This window comes from Eptesicus fuscus, chromosome 19, assembly GCF_027574615.1.
Source record: "Eptesicus fuscus isolate TK198812 chromosome 19, DD_ASM_mEF_20220401, whole genome shotgun sequence".
In the NCBI taxonomy this organism is placed as follows: domain Eukaryota; kingdom Metazoa; phylum Chordata; class Mammalia; order Chiroptera; family Vespertilionidae; genus Eptesicus; species Eptesicus fuscus.
In genome coordinates this window covers 14,087,091-14,113,359 of record NC_072491.1, presented here as the reverse complement: position 1 = coordinate 14,113,359, position 26,269 = coordinate 14,087,091, and the positions used below count along the sequence as shown (strand labels likewise).

At 43.7% G+C, this 26,269-nt stretch overlaps 1 protein-coding gene across 6 annotated transcripts in view; it reads left to right on the top strand.

Annotated features, from left to right (window-relative positions):
• Positions 1-4,530: 4,530 nt before the first annotated feature.
• UBR5 (ubiquitin protein ligase E3 component n-recognin 5) overlaps positions 4,531-26,269 on the top strand; it is a 124,792-nt gene continuing 103,053 nt past the window's right edge. For all 6 annotated transcript variants that reach the window (XM_054708410.1, XM_054708409.1, XM_054708411.1 and 3 more), the window contains exon 1: positions 4,531-5,089. In XM_054708410.1, the coding sequence (XP_054564385.1) occupies positions 5,028-5,089 (62 nt within the window). In that variant the 5' untranslated portion in view covers positions 4,531-5,027. The remainder of the gene's footprint in view (positions 5,090-26,269) is intronic.

Genomic DNA, 26,269 nt, shown 5'->3' with positions numbered 1-26,269 from the left:
TGGGATAATTCTGAGGTGTGTGCCACACAGTCCCTCGGTGGTCCCCAGTGGGATTGAATTCCAGCTGCCCACAGTGGTAAAACATTCATCAGCTCATCTTGTTTTTTCCCCTTCTGTGTCTCATTTCTTCATTCCCGTCTAGTGCTTTCTGCAATCACTTCCTAAATAAACTATGTAACTAAATCCTTGTCTTAAGGTCTGTTTTTTTTTGGAAACCAAATCTAAGACATGGCTTATTTCAGAGGTATAGCTCTCCCGGGCTCACCACCAAGTGAGAGAGGTTCATTAGCACTCCCCACTGCACTGGGGGACCCCGGACATCAATCCCTGTTGTCTTAGCCCTGAGTGCTTGTCAGAACTGCTCAGCCTCTCTGCTTCTTGCTCTGTCTTTCTGGAATTGGCATTCATCCCGGAGGAAAAAGGGGCTGCAAACACAAAACTCACTTCTTTGGGTCTTATTCATCCCTTGGATCCTTGTGTGGTAATTCATCATTATTTTGTTAACTCTCTTGTACCATTAAGCAGGTCTACAGAAATATTTGGCTAACTTGTCTAAGGAGAAAAAGGGAGAAACTTCAAAGGGAGAAAAAGTCCTAATTATTAGGGGAAAAGCCCCTCCTCCTTTTCCAGGCTTGTATTGCATTTTGACTTTTCCAAAAGCTTCTGCTTGAACCCTGCTTACCCCCATTCCCTATTAGTATTCCTTCCTCCTTCATCCATGCTGTGGGTTTGCAACAACTCTGCACCTTTATTCTTGCTTTTCCTTGTTCAAAGTGTGACCCACCAAAGTGGGAGACTAAAATTCTCCTTAACATGCCATTCTGGGACAAAAAGGTTGCTACGTCAAGGTGGTTGTCAGTCAAAGGCCAAGTGGGCAGTTTGAACGGGCTGCCTAGAATCAGGAGGCCAGCCTCAACCAGGCCAGAAAGTCTCAGTGCTAGGAAAGTGGGAGGGGATAAATCCAGTTGGAAGCAGGGCAGAACCCAAAAAATGAAGGTAGATTTGGAAGAAAGACTCATGAGGCAAAGTCCGGGTATGGTGTGGGGTTTGTTAAGGGGCAAATCTAAAATGACTAGGGTTAGGCTAGACGTTCCATTTGCCCAGAATCTTCTTGAGAGCTCAGCTCAAGTGACTTTTCTTAATTTTCTTGACTGGAATCACTTCCTTCTTTAACTCCATAGCATTCTTATTGCATTTATCATATCACATGTTTCTTCCTATTGGCTTTGAATATTCTGTTCTTTCTAAATTATCTGCGTGTGGTACAGTGGAAAGAGCAATGAATCAAAGTTAGTTGACCTGGGTTTCAGCCTCAGCTTCAATAGTTACATAAGGTGTTTGAATCTCAGTGTATAATGGGGATAGTGACATATTCCCCATAGTGGGATCTGAGTATTAAAAGACATCCTATCTAATAAAATAATATGCAAATTGACCACCACTCCAACACACAAAATGGCTGCCCCCATGTGGACACAAGATGGCTGTGACAAGATGGCTGCCCCCCATGTGGTCAAAGATGGCTGCCCCCATGTGGACACAAGATGGCCATGACAAGATGACCAGCAGCGGGGGGGGGGGGGGGGGGGGGGGGGGGGGGCAGTTGGGAGGGACCAGGTTTGCAAGGGAGGGCAGTTGGGGGAGATCAAGCCTGCAGGGGAGGGCAGTTAGGGGTGACCAGGCTGGCAGAGGAGGGAAGTTGGGGGCGACCGGGCCTGCAGGGAAGGGCAGTTGGGGGGGACCAGGCCTGCAGGGGAGAGCAGTTGGGGGGACCAGGCCTGCAGGGGAGGGCAGTTAGGGCTGACCAGGCCTGCAGGGGAGGGCTGTTAGGGGCAATCAGGCTGGCAGGGGAGCAGTTAGGCATCAATCAGGCTGGCAGGGGAGTGGTTAGGGGGTGATCAGGCTGGCAGACAAAAGCGGTTAGGGGCAATCAGGAAGGCAGGCAGGCGAGCAGTTGGGAGCCAGCAGTCCTGGATTGTGAGAGGGATGTCCAACTGCCCATTTAGGCCCGAGCCTACCAGTAGGATCAGGCCTAAATGGGCAGTCGGACATCCCTCAAGGGGTCCCAGATTGGAGAGGGTGCAGGCCAGGGCTGAGGGACACCCTCCCCCATGCACGAATTTCGTGCACCGGGCTACTAGTCTTATATAATCCTATATAATAAAAGCCTAATATGCTAAGTGTCTGGTCATCCAGTTGGCTGTTCAACCAATCAAAGTGTAATATGCTAATGATATGCTAAGGCCACTCAACTGCTCGCTATGACGTGCACTGACCACCAGGGGATAGACGCTCCGACCAGTAGGTCAGCTTGCTGCTGGGGTCTGGCCTATCGGGACTGAGCGAGATGGGCCGGACACGCCCTGGAGCCCTCCCACAGTCCCTCTCTGGCTGGTCAACCTCCCACATCCCTCCCCAGCCCCAATTGTGCACTGGTGGGGTCCCTCTGCTTGGCCTGCACTCTCTTGCAATCTGGGACCCCTCGGAGGATGTCAGAGAGCTGGTTTCAGCCCCACAGCAGAACGACTGGTCGCTATGACATGCACTGACCACCAGGGGGCAAACGCTCAATGCAGGACATCCTCCGAGGGCTCCCAGATTACTAGAGGGCACAGGCTGGGCTGAGGGACCCCCGCCTCCCTGAGTGCACAAATTTCGTGCACCGGGCCTCTAGTCCTATATAATAAAACCCTAATATGCAAATTGACTGAATAGTGGATGGACAAACAGTGAAAGACCAGCAAACAACTGGTCACTATGATGCGCACGGAGGGGGGCAGATGCTCAATGCAGGACCTGCCCCCTAGTGGTCAGTGTGCTCCCACAGGGGGAACGCGGCTCAGCCAGAAGCCTGGCTAACCACTGGTGAGCACAGCAGCAGTGGCGGGAGCCTCTCCTGCCTCTGCCACAGCGCTAAGGACCCTTCGGGGGATGTCCAGCCGGAGGGGCCCCAGACTGTGAGAGGGCACAGGCCGGGCTGAGGGATCCCCCCACCCCAGTGCATGAATGTTGTGCACCAGGCCTCTAGTAAGTGTATAAAGTGGCCCATAGTGAGCGCTTAGCAAATAAAAGTTTCCATTTGCAGAACCTACTAAGTGTCATGAAGTGCCCTATGTGCTTGACGTAAGTTATTTTACTTAGACCTCACCACACTCTATGTAGATCTATTCCTTAGAATAATACTTTACCAATGAGAAAAAAAATGCTTTGACAGGTTAAATAATGTAATCAATGTCACATACCTAAATAACAGCATCAGGACACACATCTAGGTCTGTCTGGGTCTAAAACTAGCGGTGTCCATCGGTCCACCCTGCTTCCCCATGGCTCACAGGGACATCTAATAAATAATCTAATAAATGGTCTTGAATTTACTTTTAGTCAACACTAAATCTGTGCCAATTTTGGAGCTGGTGACCTACAAAAAGTGTTCCATTATCTATCCTTATTTACAAATAAACTTTCATGTATTTTGCTCAAAAGAACTTCCTAAGCAAAAGTGTGTGTGTGTGTGTGTGTGTGTGTGTGTGTGTAACGCCTTACCAGAGAAAAAGTGTTATTTAACATTAAGAACTTTTCACAGGACCCCTGATTTTAAGGAACATCCACAGACTGGAGAAGCGGTTGGCTTCAGGTTTTCACTTTTGCTTTGAAATAGGTACTTGATTTTTTATTTTTTTTTTTTTGAAGGGGTCACAGAAGCCTTTGAAGGGAAGCGATGAACGGGCTCCCTAGAAAAAAAAAGCAACTAGGTCCATTCACGAATTTGCGTTACGTTGAAGAACGCCTTTGCGGGGATAGATCATCTTACATCTGAAAGTCGTAAGAAAATCATGAACTATTTAAATGGAAGTCAGTGGAAATTTCCATTTTTTTTTTTTTTCTTTGTGCGGCCACAGGATGAGGGTGGTGGTGGAGGGGTAATTGGGGAAACTTAAGGCGATACAAGAAGTTGGCTCTAGGATCCTACCATAGGACCTTGTGGGAAGGTTCTTACATAACTTACCTTCGCCAATCAAAAGGCTGTGCATTGCCTGCCCCTTCCCTGATTTTTTAACACTTCCACTTTAAATATAACTGCGGAGGAAGGACGAGAAACAACGCTCCCCGCCCGCACCCCCCCCCCCCCCGTCCCCGTCCAAGTCCAAATACACCCCGAGGGTTTGCAAAATAATGAGGGCTGTCCCCCGGAAATCCAGGAGGAAGCGGGAGCCCCTCTTCCTGCCACCTCCCCGGACACGCTCGCACTGCGGGCGGGCGGACGCGCCCCTCCGCCGCTCACTCCCGAACACGTGCTCCCGGGACACTCACCCGGGCGGGCCCACCCCCAGCGGGGCGGGGGGGGCAGGGCTCGGGGCCGAACGGACCAATCCGCGCGCGCCTTACAGCGCCGTGGCCCGACGACGTTGAGCCGCCCAATCGAAAGGGCCTGACCGCCCGTTTCCCGGAGCCCCGCCCCTCGCAGTCGGACCTCCCCCCCCCTCCCCGCCCGCCGGTCTCCTCCCTCCTCCTCCCCCCGTTTGCCCCTCCCCCGCCGCTCGGGAGCCGAGCCTGCGAGGCGGAGAGAAACTGGGGCAGAAGTGAAGATGGCGGCGGCGGTGCTGGCGGCGGCGGCGGCGGCTTCTCGCCAGTGACGCGCGGTGCGGGCTCATCCCCCCCTCCCCCCCACCTCCCCCAGTCCGGATCCCGTCCGCCGCCGGGACCACACCGTCCCCGCAGCCCGCCCCTCCTCCTCCCTCCCCAGCCGCCCCGCTGCCGCCGGCCTCGCAGCCCTGCGCGCTCTCGCCGGGGAGCGGGCGGCGAGTAGACCTGCCCGCCCGCCCGCCCCGCCGGACCGCCGGGCCGCGGACACACACCCGGCAGCGAGCGGCGGCCCCTGCGCATTTGCTTCCGTCCATTTGGGGACTGGGAGGCGGCGGCGGCGGCGGCGGCAGTGGGTTTTGGGGAGGGGAAGTGGGTTCGCGGGGGGGCGGGCGGGCGAGAGCGGGAGGGGGCCGTCCTCGGGAGGAGGACGAGAAGGAAGCACCATGACGTCCATCCATTTCGTGGTTCACCCGCTGCCGGGCACCGAGGACCAGCTCAATGACAGGTAATGGGGCCGGCGGACGGGGGGAGGGGCGTCTCCCCGCCCTGCCCTCCCCCACGGGGCCACGCCGGGGCGGACGCCAGTGTTGACCCGCCGGCCGGTTGGCGGGGTGGGGGTGGGGGTGGGGTGGGGGGGCTGGTGGGGGTGTCCTCACTGCCCCCGGCTAGGCCCTTTCCGGGGCGAACTTCGGGTCCGGGGGCGCGGGGCGGCGGGGGCAGCGCGGTGTCGACGGGAAAGCGCGCTGTCCGCCCCCCTCCCCCCCCTCCGAGGAGCCGCGTTGAACTCGGCGGAGATGGGGAGGGTCCGGCCCCGGGGAGCGGGGGGACGGCGGGGGGGCTGTAATTACCGCCGGGCCCAGGCCCGAGGAATCCATATTAGTCAAAGTTGAATTGAGACAGACAATGCGGATGGGGGATGGTGGAGGTGAAAAGAGAGGGAAGAGGGGGAGCGGGCGGAGGGGGCCCGGTAGGCAGGGCTTTGCCCGGTCCCCCGGGAGTTGTGTCCCCCGGGGGTGGTCTGGACCTGCCCAGCCCGGGGAACCGTGGGGTTGGGAGGCGTGCGGGGACCGGGGGGTGGCGGTGGCGGTGGGGGTGGGGGGGAGACGGGGCGCTGATTCCCGGCAGATCCTCGCGGTGGGGGGCGGGGAGGAAGCGCCATGACTGTTGTTATTATTATTACATTTGAGCCCCTGCAGCGAGGCTCGCCTGCCCCGGGGTTGGGAGGGATTCTGGCGGGGGTGGGGAGGTGGATCGGATTCCCTTTGCTCTCCCGCTCCCTTCCCTGCGGTGCGAGCTTTTTTTTTTTTTTTTTTTTTTTGTTTCCTTTTTTTATTCTAATGATAGTGTTTTCCTGAGTTGTAATTTGACAGCTGAAAACCCGAGCGTTCAAGGAGAAGAAAAACTCCTAGACGTTTGCAGTTCGCGGTGCAGCTTTGCTTAACACGCTGTGAATTTCTGGGATGGGTTTGCTGTGGGCGGAGGAGGGATGGTGATTTTTGATTTTTGATTTTTTTTTTTTTGTCTTTCATAAGAAGGCTGTCTTGGCCGTGGATTCCTCTCTTTCCTCCTCCACCGTTCCCTGCCAGTTTGGGATATTGAATTGCAGGGCCGCATGCTCTCGGGGAGCTGAGATAAAAGCAGGAAAAGTTCCTTGGCTGATGGAGAACGGAGACTCCGAGGCGGTGGAGCGAGGCCTCCATTAAAGCAAGTCTCGGAATCGAGGACTCGGATCTAATGATGGGCTAAACGTTTACGGGGTCACAAAAGGGGGGCATTTTAAGCCGCGTTCTCCCCTGTGCCTTGGCTGCCTGTTTTCATTTGAATGTAGGAGGCAGGCTGGGTCCACGTTTTGAAGTTAGGTAGGGTTTTTGCTAAGTGGCCGGGTGACAGGAGTTGTGTGACACCCTGTTTGTCATGCGCTTCCCGGGAGCGGGGGGGGGGGGTGGGGGGGGGGGGGAGAGGCCTAACTTGCTGCTAAGATGCTGGCCGTGGTCTCGAAGGATCTAACCGCCTCAGGTGGGGCGGCAGCCTTTCAATCCGAAAACTGGCTTGGGTTTCACTCATCTTGGCTGTAGCCGGAGCTTAACATGATTGTGAAACTTTTGGAATACTTTCCGAAAATACTGAAAGAAGTTTTTAGTCATTTAAGATTTTATTACAGGATCCTTAATCTGATTTTATCTCATTAGCATTAGAGATCTCTTGAAAGGCTTTTAACAGATTTTTTTTGGTAAAATTTCGAATCTGGCTAGTAGTGAGGATAGAACCAAATGGGTAGTGCATGGAGTATAACGTCTTGTAACAAGATTCCTCCATGGAGGAGAGAAGGAGGGAGTGTTCTCAGCATTAGTCTTACTTTACTGCATACCAAGAGTCCTGAATCGTTTACCCCAGGACCACACATGCCAGAACCTATTTTGCAGTAGTATTTGGGCAATTTGATTCATTTTTGAGCATTCCTTTTGCTTCAGCTAGTCTGAGAAATTGACCAGGAATGTGTCTCTTTTTAAGCTGCTTCCCCCCCCCCCCCTTCCTAGTACAAACAAGTAATCTACTTTGGTTTTGATTCCTGTAGTGTCAGTATACAATATTTAGATCATCTTTAGTTTTCATTCACGAAATAAGATAAGTGGATTTGATACAGATCATAAAATGTGTGCATCAAGGATGCAGGTATTTTGAAAAAATAGGCAAGTGCTGTAGGTAAAATTTTAGGGACCTACATTTGTATGGAGTAACAGTAAAAATGTCTGGTCTGTTGAGATTTGTGAAGGCAGCATTTGAGACAGCCTTGCACACTAAGTTTTAAAGTAATTGACTTGTAGAGCTTTTCTGTGTGTCTCCCCTTCAAAAGGAAGGAGCCAGTCAACCTATTGCTGCATTGCTCGGGAAAAGTCTGTTTCCAAAGATACTGGTGTTCTGGAATCAACATCTGGAACAAGAAGCCTGGAATATTTACATCTTCAGATAAAAGCTTTATCAAGGTTTAGCAAGTTTTGATAATAGAAAAGAATGTGCTACTATAGCTTTATTTTTATATGAGAAATGTGCCTGTGATAGTCACAAATGAAATGATAAATGATAGTTTTGGGTTAAAAGGGGTATAAACAGGTAGACTTTATTCTTTACACAAAAATTAAGATTGGACAGGCAGTGTGGTGTACTGCAAATAAATTGCTCAGTTGAAAACTTAGGGGACTCAAAACATCAGTATTTTCTTCAGATAAGGTTTTTTTCTTTAGCCACATCCTTTTAAAAATCAAATATTTTGTTCAGTGTAATTGTGTCTCAAACACGTAAGATGCACTCAGTATTAAAAAAAGTTAAACATTGATTTTTTTCCTTTGTGTTTTCAAACTTGCTAATTCCACAGTAGCCTTTGTTTATTTTTGTGTATTAAAGCCTTTAATTATTGGCCCTGGGAGACCAGATAATGAATGCAGTTGATGAATATAGATGGAGATGGCTAGGGCAGAGATGAGGAATTTAGAGATCTTAGCCTGTTGTTGGTTGGTTGTAGTTTCCTGGAGTGATTACAAAGTCCCTGGTGCTGAGTGGCTGGCCTTCTGCAAATATTCATTGTGTTGAATTGAATCCTTCCCATGCTCAGATGCTTTTGTGACCTTTCAGTTTTCTTTCTAGGGAATTTCTGGAGTTGGTGCTGTTTCTGCTTAAAACATGGTCTCAGAGAACTAGGAAAAGGATACCATGAGCATGTGTCTGCCTGTCCAGGTTGAGAGGAGAGCTGGAAAATGCCTGCTCACTGAGACCTGGAAAGTGCCCAGGAAGTCATGCAGACCAGTCTTTTCACTAATGAGTTGAAAAAACAGGCCTAGAGATTTACGGAATTTATCCCGGTACACAGTGAACTACTGACTGAGGAGGTCCACATGATGGCTCTTGTGACTTTTTCCAAAGTCCAGGGCTCTTTCCACTATTCCACATGGTCTGTATTCTGAGAGGCATCCCAGCCTTAGAGCAGTTACTTGACTTAGAGTTTTGATTTCCTTTTCCCTCCTACCTACCTCATGGCTCCAGGCTGACTTTTGCCTTTTGTTAGGGTGCTAACCCTCTCAACCCTTTCCTAGAACTAGATTAGGAGAGGGGAGGGAGGCCTTTTAAAGTTGATGTGGGTATGGCTTGGCTTGTCACTGTCCTGAATGCAGGTTGTTAACAGTACAAGCCAGTTCTCATTGTTTCTTCTATATGTGGACTTTTCCTGTGAGCTTTGCTTTTTGGCATTGTCATATGTTGTGCAGTCATAACAGTCTTGGTTAAGATTTTCATATCAAAACGGCTTTTCTCTAAGGAGCTTCCCCCTGTAGGTGCTATAAGACTACAAGGTACAATAATATAGACAGGAGTTTGAGATTTGGAATTCCTACATCTGGATTTGTTTTAGCCATGATGTTCATTTGCTATGTTGTGGTAGGCTAGTCATTTAAACACTTAGAACCTCACTCCCTGTCTCTCCTTCCACCCTCCACACACCTGCCTCAGGGTCAGTGAGGAGCAGTTTAGATAGTGGGAGAACACAAATATTATAATGCAGATTCTGCAGAAAATATAATGACGAGATGGCTAGTTGTAACTGCTTTTAAGTGTAATGTGTTCCCAAAAAATGTCCCTAGAATATTCTTAGCACTGAGTACAGAATCCAGACTCTTAACCTTAGATCAGTAGTTTTAAATTGGGTGTGATTTTTGCCCCCCCACCGCCCTTGGGCATTTTGGCAGTGTTTGGGGACACTTTTTGATTGTCACAGCTGGGGCTTTGCTGAGATGCTGCTAAACATCCTTCAGTGCACAGGCCAACCCGCCCCTCTCCCCACAACAACGAAACTCCTGTCCAAGATTATTTTAAATGCATATAGTTGTAAAACTAAATGGAAATAATCTTTGACAAAAAATCCAAGCAATATAAGTTAGTCTCAAATGTGACTGTTTAAATTGAAATGAATTAAAATGAAGTAAAATTAAAAAGTCAATTCCTCAGTAACACTGGCCACATTTCAAGTTTTCTGTAGCCACATGGAGCTGGTGGTCACCGTGTTGGACAGTGCAGATAGAGAACGGCGCCCTCATCACTGAAAGTTCTGTTAGAGAGCAGTGAACACAGGTCGAAAGTGCCCCCCCCCCCCTTTTTTTTTTACAAAGGGCGTGACATTTAGTAACTGCTCCTTATTTTTATTTGGAACTGTTGGGTTTTAATTGAAGACTCAGGCATACCCTTGCCTTTGCAGTAGGAGCCAGAAAATATGCCAGGGATTTCATGGAGCTGAACAAAGGTTGTGGTGGGTAGTTGAAAGCAACCTAAAATTTCAGCGTGCTACACCAAAAACACAACTATTAGTCTGTGTGGGATAGAGCATCAATCACATCACCAGTGGGAAATCTCCCTATTTGGTTACTGAGATCGTTACGACAAATAATACAGAATACTGGGAACGTACAGGTGAGCTTCACTAACATGATTAAATGAAGTTGATTAAGGAAAGTAAAGTTAAAGACAGGGTATGAAATAGCCAAACAAAATATTGAAAAGCAAAGCAAAGAAGGGCAGATCAATTTTATAAATGAAGAAATCAGTGACTATATTGCAGGTTTAGTAGTAAGAAGGCACCTGTGGAGGAAATTGCATGGTACACATGAATACAACTGGGAATAATGGGATGAACTTAAGAAAGGTCAGGATTTTCCCTTAACTACTAGGTTATTTCCTTTATTCTCTAAAGAAAAGTATAATTATTGGAGATTATCACATTATACTTCAGTAGAATTTATAGGGTTATTGAAAGCAATTTTAAAGTTTTCCTCTGAAAATTATTTTTAAGCTTTTTATTAATGGAAATTTTAAACATACAAAAGGTAAAATAGTATACTGAACACTCATGTACATTACCCAGTCTCAACAGTTACCTTCTTCTGGCCAGTCTTGTTTCAAGCCTCTTCCACATTTACTCCTTTCCATTAGGTAATTGAATCAGTATTCCTTCAAGATTCTCAGAGATGAAATCTTAAAAAGACAAAACAAGAAACACCTTAATATAAAAATTCAATCTGTTTAGATTTTCCTATTGTCAGATACACACTTATATTCGATCAATAATTTTGATAATTTTACCTGATAAAACTAATTAGGTTCTAGCATGTTACAACATTTGACATTCTTAAGAGAAAGTTTGTTTAGATTGTAGACTTAGTAGGAGGGTCAGCATCACACTGGAAATCTTAAGGTTCCCTTCAGTTTGATGCTGTCACTTCTTAACCTCCAGTGTGGTAGCGTTTTATCAGCAGTCATGTCATGAGTGTGTAATGGTAAGTTGGGATTCTTGAAATTAATTTTCTATGGAACACATTGAGGAATAAGATTGCCATGTGAAAAGTTTACAACATTCTTCTAAGTTAATGTATAGAGGTGAGACTATTGGTAATTTGAATTTGGCTATTAGAAATTATTCCTAATGAGGCCATATTTCATATTCCTGGATAGATCAGTATAGAAGTAATAAACACTTTAAAATGAGAACTATGATAACTATGTTTTGTGACATTGTCATTTTTGTTGGCATCTACCTAATAAAAGAGCAACATGCTAATTGACCGTACCTTCGCAATGCCCACCAGCCAATCATGTGTGAGTATGCAAATTAACCCAACAAAGATGGCAGGTTAATTTGCATATGCAGACACCGAGCAGCCGGGGGCGGGGCAGTGCCAGCAGCCACAGGAAGGAAGGCCCATTCTTGCATGAATCTTTGTGCATTGGGTTTCTAATTTTTAATAGAGCGTTAGAAATCAGTGTTCTTTCATGTATATTCATGTCTTTATTTAAGACAGAATTTCTTACATAGCAAAATTTGCTTAATTTCAGATGGTATGATTAATCATAATACAATGTTTCAGCTTTCTCTGCTCTTGTTTTGTAAATCAGCTTTACTGAAGTATAATTTACATACAATAAAATCCACCTATTTGAAGTGTACAGTTTGATGAATTTTGACATGTATACAAAATTTGTATACTCACCACAACAATTAAGCTATAGCACAGCCCAGCCTGTGTGGTTCAGTGGTTGAGTGTCTACTCATGAACTAGGAGGTCAGGGTTCAATTCCTGGTCAGTGCACATGCCTGGATTTGGGGCTCGATCCCCAGTAGGGGGCATGCAGGAGGCAGCCTGTCAATGATGTTTTTGTCTCTCTCTTTGAAATCAATAAAAAACATTTTTTTTAAAAAATAGAACATTTTATCACACCAAAAGTATTTTTTTGTGTGTGTGACAGCCTGCTTCTTGTGATGTGAAAAGCCGAGGATGATGGATTTTGTAAGCCTTAAGAAAAAGCCAGTTTTGAGACTAGGAAGTATAATTAACTTGATGAGAAAGCCAAAACAGACAATATGGTAGGGCAATTTTGATGTCTGAATGATGAAAACAGGGTTTTATATAAAAGGCTTTTGGGGGGATAGGATATTGGGCTTGTGCAGCTCATCTATTTTCTTATGTTGAAGGAGTGGCTTTGTTTCCTGTCCCAAAGTAATTTGAACTAGTCCAGTTATGGCTGTGTCATCATCTGTGTATGGAAACCTTACATTGTCTTTAAAGGAAGCACTAATCAAGTGATTTTTCTTAAGTTGCATGCAAATCTTGTTTAAACATTCATTCTTAGTACACTTAGAGTTCTAGTGGTGTTTAAAGTTCTAGTGGTGTTTAAGCTGGTCTTCTTCTCCTAGAAACCCTTTGATGTTTTCCTTAAGTGATTGCAGGTGTTGTGATTGTTCTCCATAGACAGACTAATGAGGGAGAGGGACCACTTCCATGCTGTGGACTGCGTGACCTTTCGTTTCTGTGGTATAGGAACTCCTTTTTTTCCTGGGTCTATTTTTTTTTATTTTTATTTCAAGAAAAATGATCTTAAGTATAATAATGTTACATGCAGTAAACAACATCTCAAGAAAAATGATTTAAATATGATAATGTTACATGCAATAAACACCAATTATTCAAGAAAAATGACCTTACATATAATAATATTACATGCAATAAGCATTAATATTTCAAGAATAAAAGGATTTTAAGTTTAATAATATTACCAGAACTTTACTAACATAGTATGGTATCACAAAAGTTGTAGGAAATATTAAAAATCTGCAAATAACAGGATTACTTCTATTATATCCTAGAATACACCCCTCCGCCCCCGCTCTATTTTTGTTCATCAGTTTATGTTGTTCATTATATTCCACAAATGAAACTGGCTTGTTTCGCTTAGCATGATACTTTTAAAGTCTAATTTGTCAGATATGAGTATTGCTACTCCAGCTTTATTTTCTTGGAAAATTTTTTTCCATCCCTTCACTTTCATCCCGAGTGTGTCTTTGTTTTGAGGTGGGTCTCTCATAGACAGCATATAGTTGGGTCATGTTTTTGTATCCATTCAGCTACCCTACACCTTTTGATTGAAGCATTTAATCCATTTACATTTAGGGTTGTTATTGAGAGGTACTTATTTATAGCCATTTTAATTCTGTATGGCTAGGTTTCTCTCTCTGTTTCTTCCTCTCGGCAATCCCTTACAGCAATCCCTTTAGCATTTCTTGTAATGCTGGCTTGGTAGTGATGAACTCCTTTAGCCTTTTTTGTTTGTTTGTTTGTTTGTTTGGGAAGCTCTTTATTTGACAGTCTATTTTGAATGATAGCCTTGCTGGATATAGTAATCTTGGTCTCAGATCCTTGCTTTCCATTACTTTGAGTACTTCATGCCATTCCCTTCTGGCCTGTATCGTTTCTGATGAGAAATCAGGTGTCAGCCTTATGGGAACCCCTTTGTAGGTAACAGTTTTCTTTTTTCTTGCTGCCTTTACGATTCTCTCTTTGTCTTTAATTTTTGGCATTTTAATTATGATGTGTAGGAACTACTTTTTCTTTGCCTCTTGTGTTTGCCAGCAGGGATGAGTACAAATTGCTGCCACCTGCTCCTACTAATTCCCTGTTAGGTCTCTATCACTGCTGAGGAGACGCAGACACAGAACCAGGGTAGGGTGTCTTCTGTATGGGGAGGTTTACAGCTCATGGTCTGCAAGTCAGAGATGACATGTGGACTGCTTTTGTTGGCAGCTGCTCATCTTTCTGCCACTTCTGAGAACAGAGAGCTACTGCAAGATACACACAACATGGACATTCAGAGACAGGAATCAGTCTGCACTTAACAGCTAGCCTGTAACATCCCAGAATTTTTTTGGTTTCACAAAACTGTTGAGGGGCTGGGACTCTGGGCAGTTGGTCTTTTGCTTTTCTTCTCCAGGGCCTCTTGAGGCCTCAGAAGACTCTTTGGAAATGTAAAATGTCTTTTTAGCTGACAGGAAGATTTAATCTTTCTTTGGTAGATTTTAGGACATTCTTGAGGGGTGATAGCATTTGTTTTTGGATATGATATGTTTAAAGCCCCTTTTTTTCATGGAAAGTTTTTCTGGCAATTATGTTGAGGGTTTTAAGAGTAACATAACCTAACCAAATTGTAGTAAGAACATTTATTGTGGTGGCTTTTTCTGATTAACCCTTTGCACTCGCTTGCTTTTTTCTCGATTCCTGCTACCGATGCTAACGGTGTCGAGTCACACTCGACATCCGAGTGCAAAAGGTTAAGAGGTTCTTTGATATAAAGTAGTGCTTTAAATAACCAAATACAAGATGGACTGACTACTTTATGGTACTAAATAGACCACTGTAAAGAAAGCTCTTACCATTGTCTTAGTTTAAAATGAATTGGTGACAGCAAATAGGGTGAAGCTTGTCAGTTCCTCGTAACTCAGCCATCCTTTCCCCCTCAGGTTATGGGTTCTCTAGCTGTCTGAGAATAGGGTATTTTTCTGCCCTTTGAGACTTTTTTGTTTCTACAGATGACATTTTTAAAATTTGAGTTAAGTTACATAAATATTATGTCATCCTCAGAACTGTAAGACCCTGGGATGATAGCTGTTAAAAAAAAATATATATATATATATATATATATATATATATTGATTTCAGAGAGGGAGAGAGACATGATGAGAGAGAACATTGATTGGCTGCCTCCTGCACGCCCCCTACTGGGGATTGAGCCTGCAACCAGGTCATGTGCCCTTGACTGGAATTTGAACCCAGGACTCTTCAAGTCCACAGGCCAGTGCTCTATCCACTGAGCCAAACCAGCCAGGGCATGGGACAATAGCTTTTTAAAAACAGATGTCAGTGCTCATAGGGTTACAGTTGAGGGAGTGAAGCTGATCCACCGACCAGTAGCAAACAGAAAGACTGGTGAAAGAGTTGGCCTGTGTAAATATTTGCTCTGTGTTGCCTGCACAGAGCTTGAGGGCAGTGTTAGATTAATTTTCCTTGGTCAGTAAATGTTTGTGTGCTTCTCAAACATTGTGCTAGGCCAGGGGTGCTGCTAGACCAGGTTGCTGCACCAGCCCTGCCTGGAACTTTGGGTTGAGAAGTAGTTGGAGCGTTTTCTGGCTTATTGGGAAAGTTTGGAGAAAAGTGAGGTGATAGAATAATGGGCCTAGGGAGTGGCATCAGATGGGTGTTCCGTGTGCTTTTTGAAAAATTAAACTTTTTACTTAAAAATAAGTATAAACTCATAGGAAGTTATAAAAATAATGCAGAGAGGTCTCCTATACCCGTAACCCAGCTTCCCCCAATGGTAACATCTTGATTGTGCCAAGTATTTTTCACATCCTTGTCAAAATATTAGAGATGGAAAGGAACATTTTCCTCATACGCATTTTTAAAAAATGTATATTTTTATTGATTTCAGAGAGGAAAGGAGAGAGAGACAGAGTCAGAAACATCAATGACCAGAGAGAATCATTGATTGGCTGCCTCCTGCATGCCCTACACTGGGGATCAAGCCTGCAACCCAGGCATGTGCCCTTGACCTGAATCAAACCTGGAACCCTTCAGCCCGTAGGCCGACGCTCTATCCACTGAGCCAAACCAGCTAGTGCTTATATGCATTTTTGAACATTACTTATTTCTCTGCTAAGATAACATAGTTTAGGAGACAAATATTTAAAGAAAACTTGGTATTTTTAGATGATTTTAAATTGATGGAATATATAGTAGGCAGGGATTAACTTTTTAGTCAGTTCATTTGATGGTGAATGGAATATAAATGGGAGGAAAACAGTGGTTGGGGATTTGTTCTTTTTTTATGTGACACTAACTGGCCATGTGACCAGGAGTAAATGATATAATTCATTTGTAAAATGATAGAATTGGGCCGTATCATTTAGGTTTTTCCCACTCCAATTTCTATTCTCTTAGAATTGTGTCAAAGGGTTTTTGTATTGTGGAATGACTTGAGGAAGAAAGAACTGATAATTTTTGTTGATGAATAAAAAAAATGAACTAGGAAAGTGGGAAAATAAATTTTACTCTTTTGCTCAATTCAATGAGTATTTTGCCAACTAATATACATTGGAATACAAAAATGATGATCTCTGCTTCATGGAGCTTTCAGTTTAATGGAGAGACATACAAATAAAGATTAAATATGGGGTTAGATAAGGTCAGAAGGAAGAAGGACCTGATAATTAAACCAGGTGCTTATGAAGGGCTTTGAAGACAAGGTTTCAGCGTGTGGGGACTGGTTCATTTTCTTTTCATTCTCTTGAGCCTAATGAATTTTCGTTTATAGGATTGAAGATACTGTCAGCAGCGAGGGGTTCATCATTGCTGCCTGTATTTGACACTGATAATGAGTCCAGAAGTCTTGTGCTGTGTGCGAATAGTCTGGGTTTTTTGTTCTTTGCTCTTTATTTGCAAAAGATACTGTCTAGGGATAATAAGTCAAGAGAATTGGCCCGTCAGGGTATGAAAACTGGTTGCTTCATCCTTATGCTTTGACTGCATTGGGAGTTGACAAGGAGGGAGAAGGGATACCTGAAGAGTTTATGTGGGAGTCTGCTCCTTTCTGTCACTGTGTACAGGGTGGGACTGGGATGCTGTAGCCACCTTGAACACTGCCAGGAGAGCAGTGTAGTAGCAAAGACACTTAAAAATGAGACCAAGTGTCCTGACTCTTTCATGGTTATTATTTTTGTTTAAAATACTTAAATTCATCTAATGTACTGCCAATAACTATTTGAAGATTATGGTTGTAGATATTCATATAATAGAAAGGTTTTATTGGGTTTAGAATTTCATTCCAGAATTCAGACCTCTAGGTGAGATGAAATAGTCAAAAATACATTTTTTAAAATTTAGATGTATATGCTTAATCTTTTAAATTTTGTAATACATTTTTAACCTATCTTCAGGTTTGTTTTATGGTATTGACATTCATGATCAAGTATTACAATTCTTACAGAATTTGGGAGTGTTACTGTATATCCAAAAGATTTTGTCCTACAGAAAGGTCCTGATGGGGGCAGAGCTCTGAGAACTGGAAAGATACTGGATCTGGAGGTAGGCGGCTTGGTCTTCGTATTGACCAGTGGTGGGATCTTGGACAAGCCATTGCCTTCAGTGAGTCTAGTTTACTCATTTGGAAGATGAGAGGTTGTATTCGATATTTGAAAATTCCTTTCAGCTTTGAGTTTGTGTGATTTGGAGCCTCTAGATACTGTTTGATGAGTTATAGTTGATGTATGTTGGTCCCCTTTGCCATTTTAAGATTTGATATTATTTCCTGCCTCAGACCTGCTTTTCTGCCCTTTTGTACTTGTTCTAAGGGGTTTTTCGAATTGCGGATATTCTAAACTCCACCTATTTGTTTAACTGGAGGGGAACTCTTAAAAACCAGCCCAAATATTCTGTATTTTTCAAAAAATTTCAAGCGGCTAGGGCTGATGTATTAGTACAATTATATTATTTTTCAATTACACTTCATATAAATTTAATGGGGGAAGGTTCTATGTGACAGAAGCTCCCTTGAAATAATGTGGGATAAAGTAAAAGTACATTGACTGTGTATCACCAGCTGGGGGTGGGAGTGTTTGCTCACCTTTGATTTCTGCTGGGCTGAAACTGTTTTCTTTCCCAAGGCTGTTTAGGAGGTCCCAGTGCTGTCAAGTGCTCAGTGAGAATGGAACCTCTATTTTCTAGGATACCTATTATCATTCTGTATGTTAGGCTGTGGTAATTGATACTACCTTTTGACTGGAGTAGTAGACTGCAGGTCTACTTGAGTTTGATTGCTGAGTAGGAAATAATATTTGAGATGTTCGACATTTTACACCAAGGAGGATTTTAGGATTTTTATATTTATAGCTGCGGAAATTGAGGGTTGGAGTGCCCAAGATGATTAGTTAAGTGGCCAAGACTCCGCATCAATTCAGCTTTATTGCTTTTCCTTTTCTTTTTGGAATGAGCATGGGAAGTTACTTGTGTTTCTGATACACATACGTGTATTATATAAAAGTAATTAAATATTAATATGGATACATTGCATATGTGTATATATATGCCATTAAAATAATTTCTCATCATTTAATTCAGTAAATTTTGGGGCCTTCTGCTGCATGTCGGTCTAGTCTTGAGTGTATGGTGGTGGAGCTGAGTCTGTGGGAAAGACTGGCTAGTATAGGGCAGTGTGATGAGTGCAGTGAAGAGAAAGTTCCAGATTCTTTTCTAGAGGCACATAGGAAGAAGGAAAACACTGGGAGAAGAAATGCTTAAAAGGAGGATCAGGATTCTGAATAGGAAGTAGGCTGAGGGGCCAGTGGGGGAGCTAGCTGTATGATTGCAGGGCAGGGTATTAAGGGTGGAAGAGCTTTCTGCACGGGAGGAACAACATGTGTGAAGACCCTAAATTGAGAGAGTCCGGTACATTTGAAGATCTAAAGCCCAGAATGCTTAGAATAATGAGTGCATAGGATATCAAATCAGTTGAGCAGTTTTTTGGTAGAAAAAGATACCCTGTTAACTATCTTCAGTAATGAGCTTTGTATTATCATGATAAAATAAATCTTATGTGCTAGGTCATATATTGGCTGTGACTGGTTAATTTAATGGGTTAGACTTAGGGTAACTGAACCAGTGCAGTAAGGGGTGTGAATTCCCTTCCAGTATAGTCCCGTTGCTTGATTTCATGACTACAGATAGCATCTGTCTCCTCCGTCCAGCCAGGTTATTGGTGTGTGATATGGTTAATGTGGATGAGCAAGCTTGAATGGATGGTTCAGATCAAATGCCTTATTGCTGTTGGGAAAAACTGCAAATCCTGCATGTGAGCCAGTATCACGGAGATAAAGCAGTCCATGGTGTTAACCATGTTAAAGACAAAAGTTTCATAAGAAGTGCTGAAAGAAAATGGTAATGCACTTGTCTCTGGTTTATGAGTGATTACTTAAAAATTTTTTTATTTTATATACTGATTTTATTTTTTAAATACTTTTTTAATTGATATCAGAGAGGAAGGGAGAGAGAGAGAAACATCAGTGATGAGAGAGAATTATTGATCGGCTGTCTTCTGCACACCCCACACTTGGGATCGAGCCCACAACTCAGGCATATGCCCTGACCTGTAATCTAACCGTGACCTCCTGGTTCATAGGTCGATGCTCAACCACTGGGTTGGCTATTTACTGATTTTAGAGTGAGAGAGAACATAGATTTGTTGTTCCACTTACTAGTATTTATGCATTCATTGGTTGATTCTTTTTAAATTTTTTCTCAATCCTCACCTGAGGATATATTTTTATTGATTTTTAGAGAGAGAGGACGGGAGAGAAAGACATCAATTGGTGCCCCCCCTTCTCCCCCATGTGCCTGACCTGGGATGGAACCCGAAACCTAGATATGTGTCATGACCGGGAATCAAACTGGAGACCTTTTGGGGTACAGGACAGCAGTCCAACCAACTGAGCCCACCTGGCCAGGGCCATTGGTTGATCATTGTATGTACCCTGACCGGGGATTGAACCTGCAACCTTAGTGTATTGGGATGCTCTAACCAACTGGCCAGGGTGAGTAATTACTTTGATGTCTTTTAATATAGTTAGTATTTTATATACCTCTATTTGAGCATATGTTATTTTAATAATATAAAAAGAATAAAACCATAGGAAAATGTTATAGTTTAGTTAGCTATCCATCTAAAACAAGAACATGAAAAGTGTTGAATAAAAAAATACTGATTCAATTTCATTAAATTTTTTTCTAGAAACTTCTTACAGGAAATACAATTCTTTGCTTAAAACCAAGGGATGATTCTATAGATTTATTATTTTGAAACATTATTTTAAGCTTTGATATTGAACAAAGCCCATTAGGATCAGATCTTGGCATAATTTCTGACTTGAGCTTATAGAATACTAGAGGCCCAGTGCACGAAATTCGTGTACGGGATGTGTGTGTGTGTGTGTGTGTGTGTGTGTGTGTGTGTCCCTCAGCCCAGCCTGCACCCTCTCCAATCTGGGACCCCTCGATGGATGTCCAACTGCCCATTTAGGCCCGATTCCAGTGCAGTCGGACATCCCTTTCACAATCCAGGACTGCTGGCTCCCAACTGCTCGCCTGCCTGCCTGCCTGATTGCCCCTAACCGCTTCTGCCTGCCAGCCTGATCACCCCCTAACCATTCCTCTGCCAGCCTGATCGACGCCTAACTGCTCCCCTGCCAGCCCGATTGCCCCTAAATGCCCTCCCCTGCTGGCCTGGTCACCCCCAACTGTCCTCCCCTGCAGGCCTGGTCACCCCTAACTGCCCTTCTCTGCTGGCCTGGTCGCCCCTAAATGCTCTCCCCTGCTGGCCTGGTCTCCCCAACTGTCCTCCCCTGCAGGCCTGGTCGCCCCCAACTGCCCTCTCCTGCTGGCCTGATCACCCACAACTGCCCTCCCCTGCCATCTGTCTTGTGGCGGCCATCTTGTGTCCACATGGGGGCAACCATTTTTGACCACATGAGGGCGGCCATCTTGTGTGTTGGAGTGATGGTCAATTTGCATATTACTCTTTTATTAGATAGGATATGCTCACAACTCTGCCACAAAGGAATGGTGTGTAAAGAAAGCCTTTGGATTTTGAGTTCACCCAGGGAGAAGACAGCTTGTAAAAATCATTGTGGTAAAATTTAAACTTATTTTCCCTAGTAAATTGACCAGAATTTTCTTCCTAAATTAAGTAGAAATGAAACATTTCTCAGAAAACATTTTTTAAAAAGTTGACTTAAAGTTTCTTTTATACAGTCATTGTTAGTCAACACATTTATTGAGGGCTTGTTTGGGCTAGATACTTCGGGGCAAAAATTCCTGCCCTTCTGGAGCTTACATTCTAGTGACATGCTTTTTACATGTTAATAAAACACTTTCATTGAAATGTATGGTGTTTAATATCCATATGTTACATCTATTTGAAATGTATTCTTATTAAAATATAATCTATCTATATATATAAAAGCCAACTACTGGAACGCCGGAACGACCAGTCACTATGATGCGCATTGGCTGGCCCAGCCCTAGATCAGCTCTCCTGCCCCCCCCTCCCCCCACTAGCCCAGCTCAATGGGCCTCCATTGGGGCAGGCCTGTGTACTTCACCTATGCACGAATTTGTGCACAGGGCCTCTAGTCTATAATAATAAAAGTGTAATATGCTAATTAGACTGGACAACTGAAGCTGGGTCTGCAAGGGCCAAGGCAAACCACCATGGCTGCGAGGGCCGAGCTCCTTGCATGAATTTTGTGCATCGGGCCTCTAGTATATATCTAAAACTCTAATAAGCAAATAGACCGAAGGGCAGAACAACCAAACAACTGGGTTGCTATGACGTGCACTGATCACCAGGGGGCGTGCACAGAACATGGTGGGCGTCGGCTGCAGCAGGATGGTGGAGCAGGTGAGCAGGGGCGCCAGACCAAGGCGGGGCGCCAGTTGCTGTCACCAGGGTGAGCCTCTGGTGGTTACTGAAAATTCTTTGCTCCTGGGTGCCAGGGTCCTGCCTGGCGCTCGCACCTGCTGCTGGCACCTGGCGCTGGTCCCGATCGCTCAGCGCTGTCAGTGGGTTGAGTGGTGGCTGCCGGCCCTCATCGCCCCTGAGGGATTCTCCACCTCCCCCTGCTCCTGAGGGGTGATCGGGGCAGCAGCCGCCACTCGCATCTGCTGACAGCACCAGCCCCGCTCACACCCACTGCTGGCACCAGCCCCAATTGCTCTGTGCCGTCAGTATGAGCGGGGCTGGCGCTGTCAGCACATAGGAGCAGTGCGCACGGGAGCAAAGAATTTTCAGTAACCAACTGAGGCTCGCCCGATGACAGCGACTGGTGCCCTGCCTTGGTCTAGAGCCCTCGCTCACCTGCTCCACCATCCCACTACAGTAAACGCCCGCCATGTTCTGCACACACCCCCTGCCGGTCAGTGCATGTCATAATGACCAATTGTTCGGTTCCGACGTTTGGTATATTTGCATATTAGCCTTTTATTAAATAGGATTGTCAGCTAACATCTTATTACCAGCAGATTGACTTCAAAATATGTGGAATTGATAGGCCAGGTTGTGCACTTGTTAAACTTGCAGGGATGTTTGGAGACCATTTTAATAAGAAACCAGTGACTTGGGAAGGGTTAGGCCTTGTCAGCTTTTGTTTCCTTACGCAGTCCCCTGACTGCAGGGATCAGGAAATGAGAACATTCTATCAGTGTGTGTTACCTGGTTGACAGGAGAGTTGGCCTGTCATGTTATATTGGTTACAAAGGTATACAGAAGTGTAAAGATTTTGTTTATGTTTACATAAAGATTGGCGTTTATTTTGAGCAAAGTTTTACTTCAGATTAGTCTAAGATTAAGTAGATCTGTAAATAAGATACTTGAAATAAATGTTTAAGGAAGTCCACAGGTGCAGGGAATATACAGGTTTTTTGTTTGTTTGTTTGTTTTTTACTTTGGCACAGTTAAAGGAAACTGGTAAGGAAGATATCAAAGATGAAGCATGAATGAGGCTCTATTCATATACCAGTGGAATTAACACCAAAGAAAACATTGAGTTTTTTTTTTTTTTTTTTAAATCATTCTGTGTTTGTTTTTATTGCTGTGTTATAAACAACTCTAAACTTAATGTGAAACGACAGTTTTCATTATTTCTGGGGATTGACAGTACTCAGCTAGTGGTTCTAATTCCAGGTGTCTTCTGCAGTTGCAGTCCGATGGTAGCTTGCATCATCTACAAGTCAAACAGCTGGGTCCTCAGGCTTCTCTCCCTCTGTGTGTGTGGTCACTGCAGAAAGGAGGCTTCCAGGTAGCCAGACTTCGTATGTGTCAGCTCAGAGTTTCAAAGGCACGGATCCCAAGAAAGAGCATCAGGATGGAATGCCTTAATATGACATAGTCTTAGAAGTCATGCAGAGTCACTCTGCCTCATTTTTTTCCCAATAAGTCATAGGCCTATTCATGGAGTGATAATTAGACTCCACCTCTTGATGGGAGGCCTGTCAAAGAATTTATAGATTTTTTTCTAAAACCACCACAACCATTAAAAAATATGGTAAACTAATAGTAAAGTGTAATTATTCAGAAGGAGATTTGGGTACTATGAAAGTATTAGAAAAGATTGGTATGCATTTGAAAATAAAAACAAGACTTGGCATTTATGGAACTGGACATTATGCATTTTGTGGAGGTAGTAACTGTTAATAAACTTAATATTTCCAGGCAGAAGTCCTGAACTTGACAGTTACCAGTAAACAACTTAACATCCCAGAGACAGTCCACATCCCAGGTCTGAGTCCCAGGGAAATAATCTAAATGTGCTTCTTTGACATCACTGGTATTACTCACATAGGCAGGTGGTTGACTGGGTGCATTATTTAGGGCATGTGAAGCATTTGATATGTTCTGATGGGCTACTTCTTTACTATGAATGTGCAGATGCATGGTGTATTTTGCTGTGAAACAGAATTTTCTTTGGATAAGAACTACTCAGCTTCATCAGCCATATAATTAGCTTTAGGACTGAATTTTTTCTATGTCCTGAGACAAATATGCCATGAAGATTTTGTTGCTGAGTCAGTTTGTTTTAATGATCATTTGTATGCCTACAGTGTGCCAAGCATTGTACTAGCTACTGGCTATAGTGGCATTCAGAATAAACTTTACAGCCAATTCCTAAAAGAGAGTTTCAGAATTTTTTGGGCAGGGTCATTGATGAAATAAATATGTAGCTTACTAGTATGATTAATATGAAAATAAGGCCTATTTGCAGGTAAAGTTTGTTGGACATAGGTCGTATTTCATAGTTTGTCTAAGTGGTATTCTGGTATTATTTGTTGTCAAGTTTAAAGGGATATTAGTCATTTGTTATTTTTCTTGCTGTTTTTATTAAATGGAATATGTGAAGTTGCATCATGTTTTATGTGAATGTGAAAAAGAAAGGCCCTGTATTTATTTTGTACATACAGTACTTTTTGTTGTTTTGCCAGTTTCTAATAAAAGAGGCCTTATTGTTGTCATTATAAAATGAAGATGTGGGATTGGACTGTGTTTAAGGGTCTTACCAGGTCTAACACTCAAAGTGGGAAAGATTGGGTAGAAGTTCTGGATAGTAAAGATGGTAGGAGGTGCCAGTGAAGTGTCAGTTGAAATTGAATCATATTTTGGACTTTCTGAAAGCTGACATTAAAAGTAGTGGTAGCAAATGGCACTGTTTATTATGTTATACTCTAGGCCCTGTGCACGAAATTTGTGCACGGGTTGGGTCCCTAGGCCTGGCTGGCATCAGGGCCTATCAGGGCCGTCTCTCCCAGTCCTGCCGCCTGCTGGCTGGGGCCTGCTGGCCGGGGGGAGGGACCACAACCACAAGAGGTTTGCTGGCTGAGGGGAGGTTGGCTGTGGGAGCGCACTGACCACCAGGGGGCAGCTCCTGCGTTGAGCATCTGCCCCCTGGTGTTCAGTGCGCGTCATAGTGACTGGTCGACCGGTCGTTCAGTCATTCCAGTCGTTTGGTTGTAACGGTCGCTTAGGCATATATATATATATATATCAGAGAGAAACTTAATCATGCTATTAGATAAGTTCTTAGTGATTCTTTTCTACATTTAGAGATATTAAAAAGCTCAATGAGCCCAGGCGGTGTTGCTCAGTGGTTGAGTGTAGACCTAGGAACCAGGAGGTCACGGTTCGATTCCTGGTCAGGGCACATGCCTGGGTTAGGGACTAGATCCCCAGTGTGGGGTGTACAGGAGGCAGCCGATCAATGATTGTTTCTCATCATTGATGTTTATATCTCTCCCTCTCCTTTCCTCTCAGAAATCAATAAAAATATATTTTAAAAAAATCCCAATGGACAGCGAGTTTTGACATAAGTTTTTTTTTATGTGACTATATAAAAAAAACAACCCACAGTTATAATTGTTTTGTGGACATCATTCTTTAGAGATTGAAGATTGTAACTTTCTGGGTTAGAATTATGTAGTGTTTAGAGGCTGATCATGTAAATCCTGAGGCTTGCTCATTTTAAACATTATTTTTAGTTGTTACTTCTTATTGTGTATGGAGCACGGTTTTTCAAATATCATCTCAGTGAGCATGCTGGCAGCACTTTTGGGGAGGACATTCGAGTTGCAGGAGTCTCAGCATGGTTCCCAGGCTGTAGTGTGAGTGGCAGATCTCCCAGCACAGACCCTCAGATAGCAAGTCGCATAATAGGCTCTGCTGCAGAGAGGCTCAAGGGTACTTTTTTTGAACTGCAGTTCTAAATATTTGTAGATAAAAACAAAACGTCATGGAAAAGAACTGGGTTCTAGCCTTTAAAAGCAGTATCTTGTGCCTACACGAATATATTTTTAAAAATTCTTTAAAATATTGATCTGTTTGCAGAGGGCAGAATCATCATTGTGTGCCTTTTCCTCCCTCTTGCCTGGGGTTTGAGGGAGGAGAAGGAACCATGTATAAATTGATGAATAGTTACCATGCTCAATTGAGTGTTGAAACTAGGGATATTATTCATTTCTGAAGCCAGTGTGCCTGTATCTATTTTTTAAGCTCTTCCTATAGACTCTTCATCCTGACATGCTAGGGTGTCTGATGGTAGACTGGGGAACAGTAGACTCATTATCGTAATTACACTGAATTGTTTCTATCTTTCATGTGTTGTTTGGGTGAGAAAGTTGTGAACAGTTGGTCTCTGGTGTTGTATAATATTCTAGTATATTTAGGCAAACTATGCAGTACCTACAATGTGCAAAAAGTTAAGTCACAGGACACATTCTTAAGATGTGTACTATATAGTTGGGAAAATAAAATTGAGTTGTAAAAAAATAGCAATATCAATGACAACAGTTCAAAGCAGTAATTGATTATTTGCAAAATTGAATAGAACTGATGAGTTCTAGATGAGCTCAAAAGAGGACGTGCCCTATGGATTGTAGTACCTTAATTATACTTCCTGTAGATAGTTGATATGTACCTTGGGTAAATAGAGGTAATTCTAAATGGAATTTGTAGAAGTTGAGATAACCAGATCTTAATAGATGCTATGGCTTCACATTGTTTTTACAGTACATATGACCTAAGAAGTACAGTTTTGTCCATGAACTTCAGTTAGGTCTAGTGCTGTTATGTGCTAGTTATGAGATCTAGTTCAGATTTCTTTCAGTTCTGTTTTTTATTGGGACATAATGGTAGATATTTAGAATCACTCTTTGCTATCTTTATCCTAAGTGGTGCACCCATCAATGATAGTTGTGCATCTTCAAATTCCCTTTTCACTGGTTCC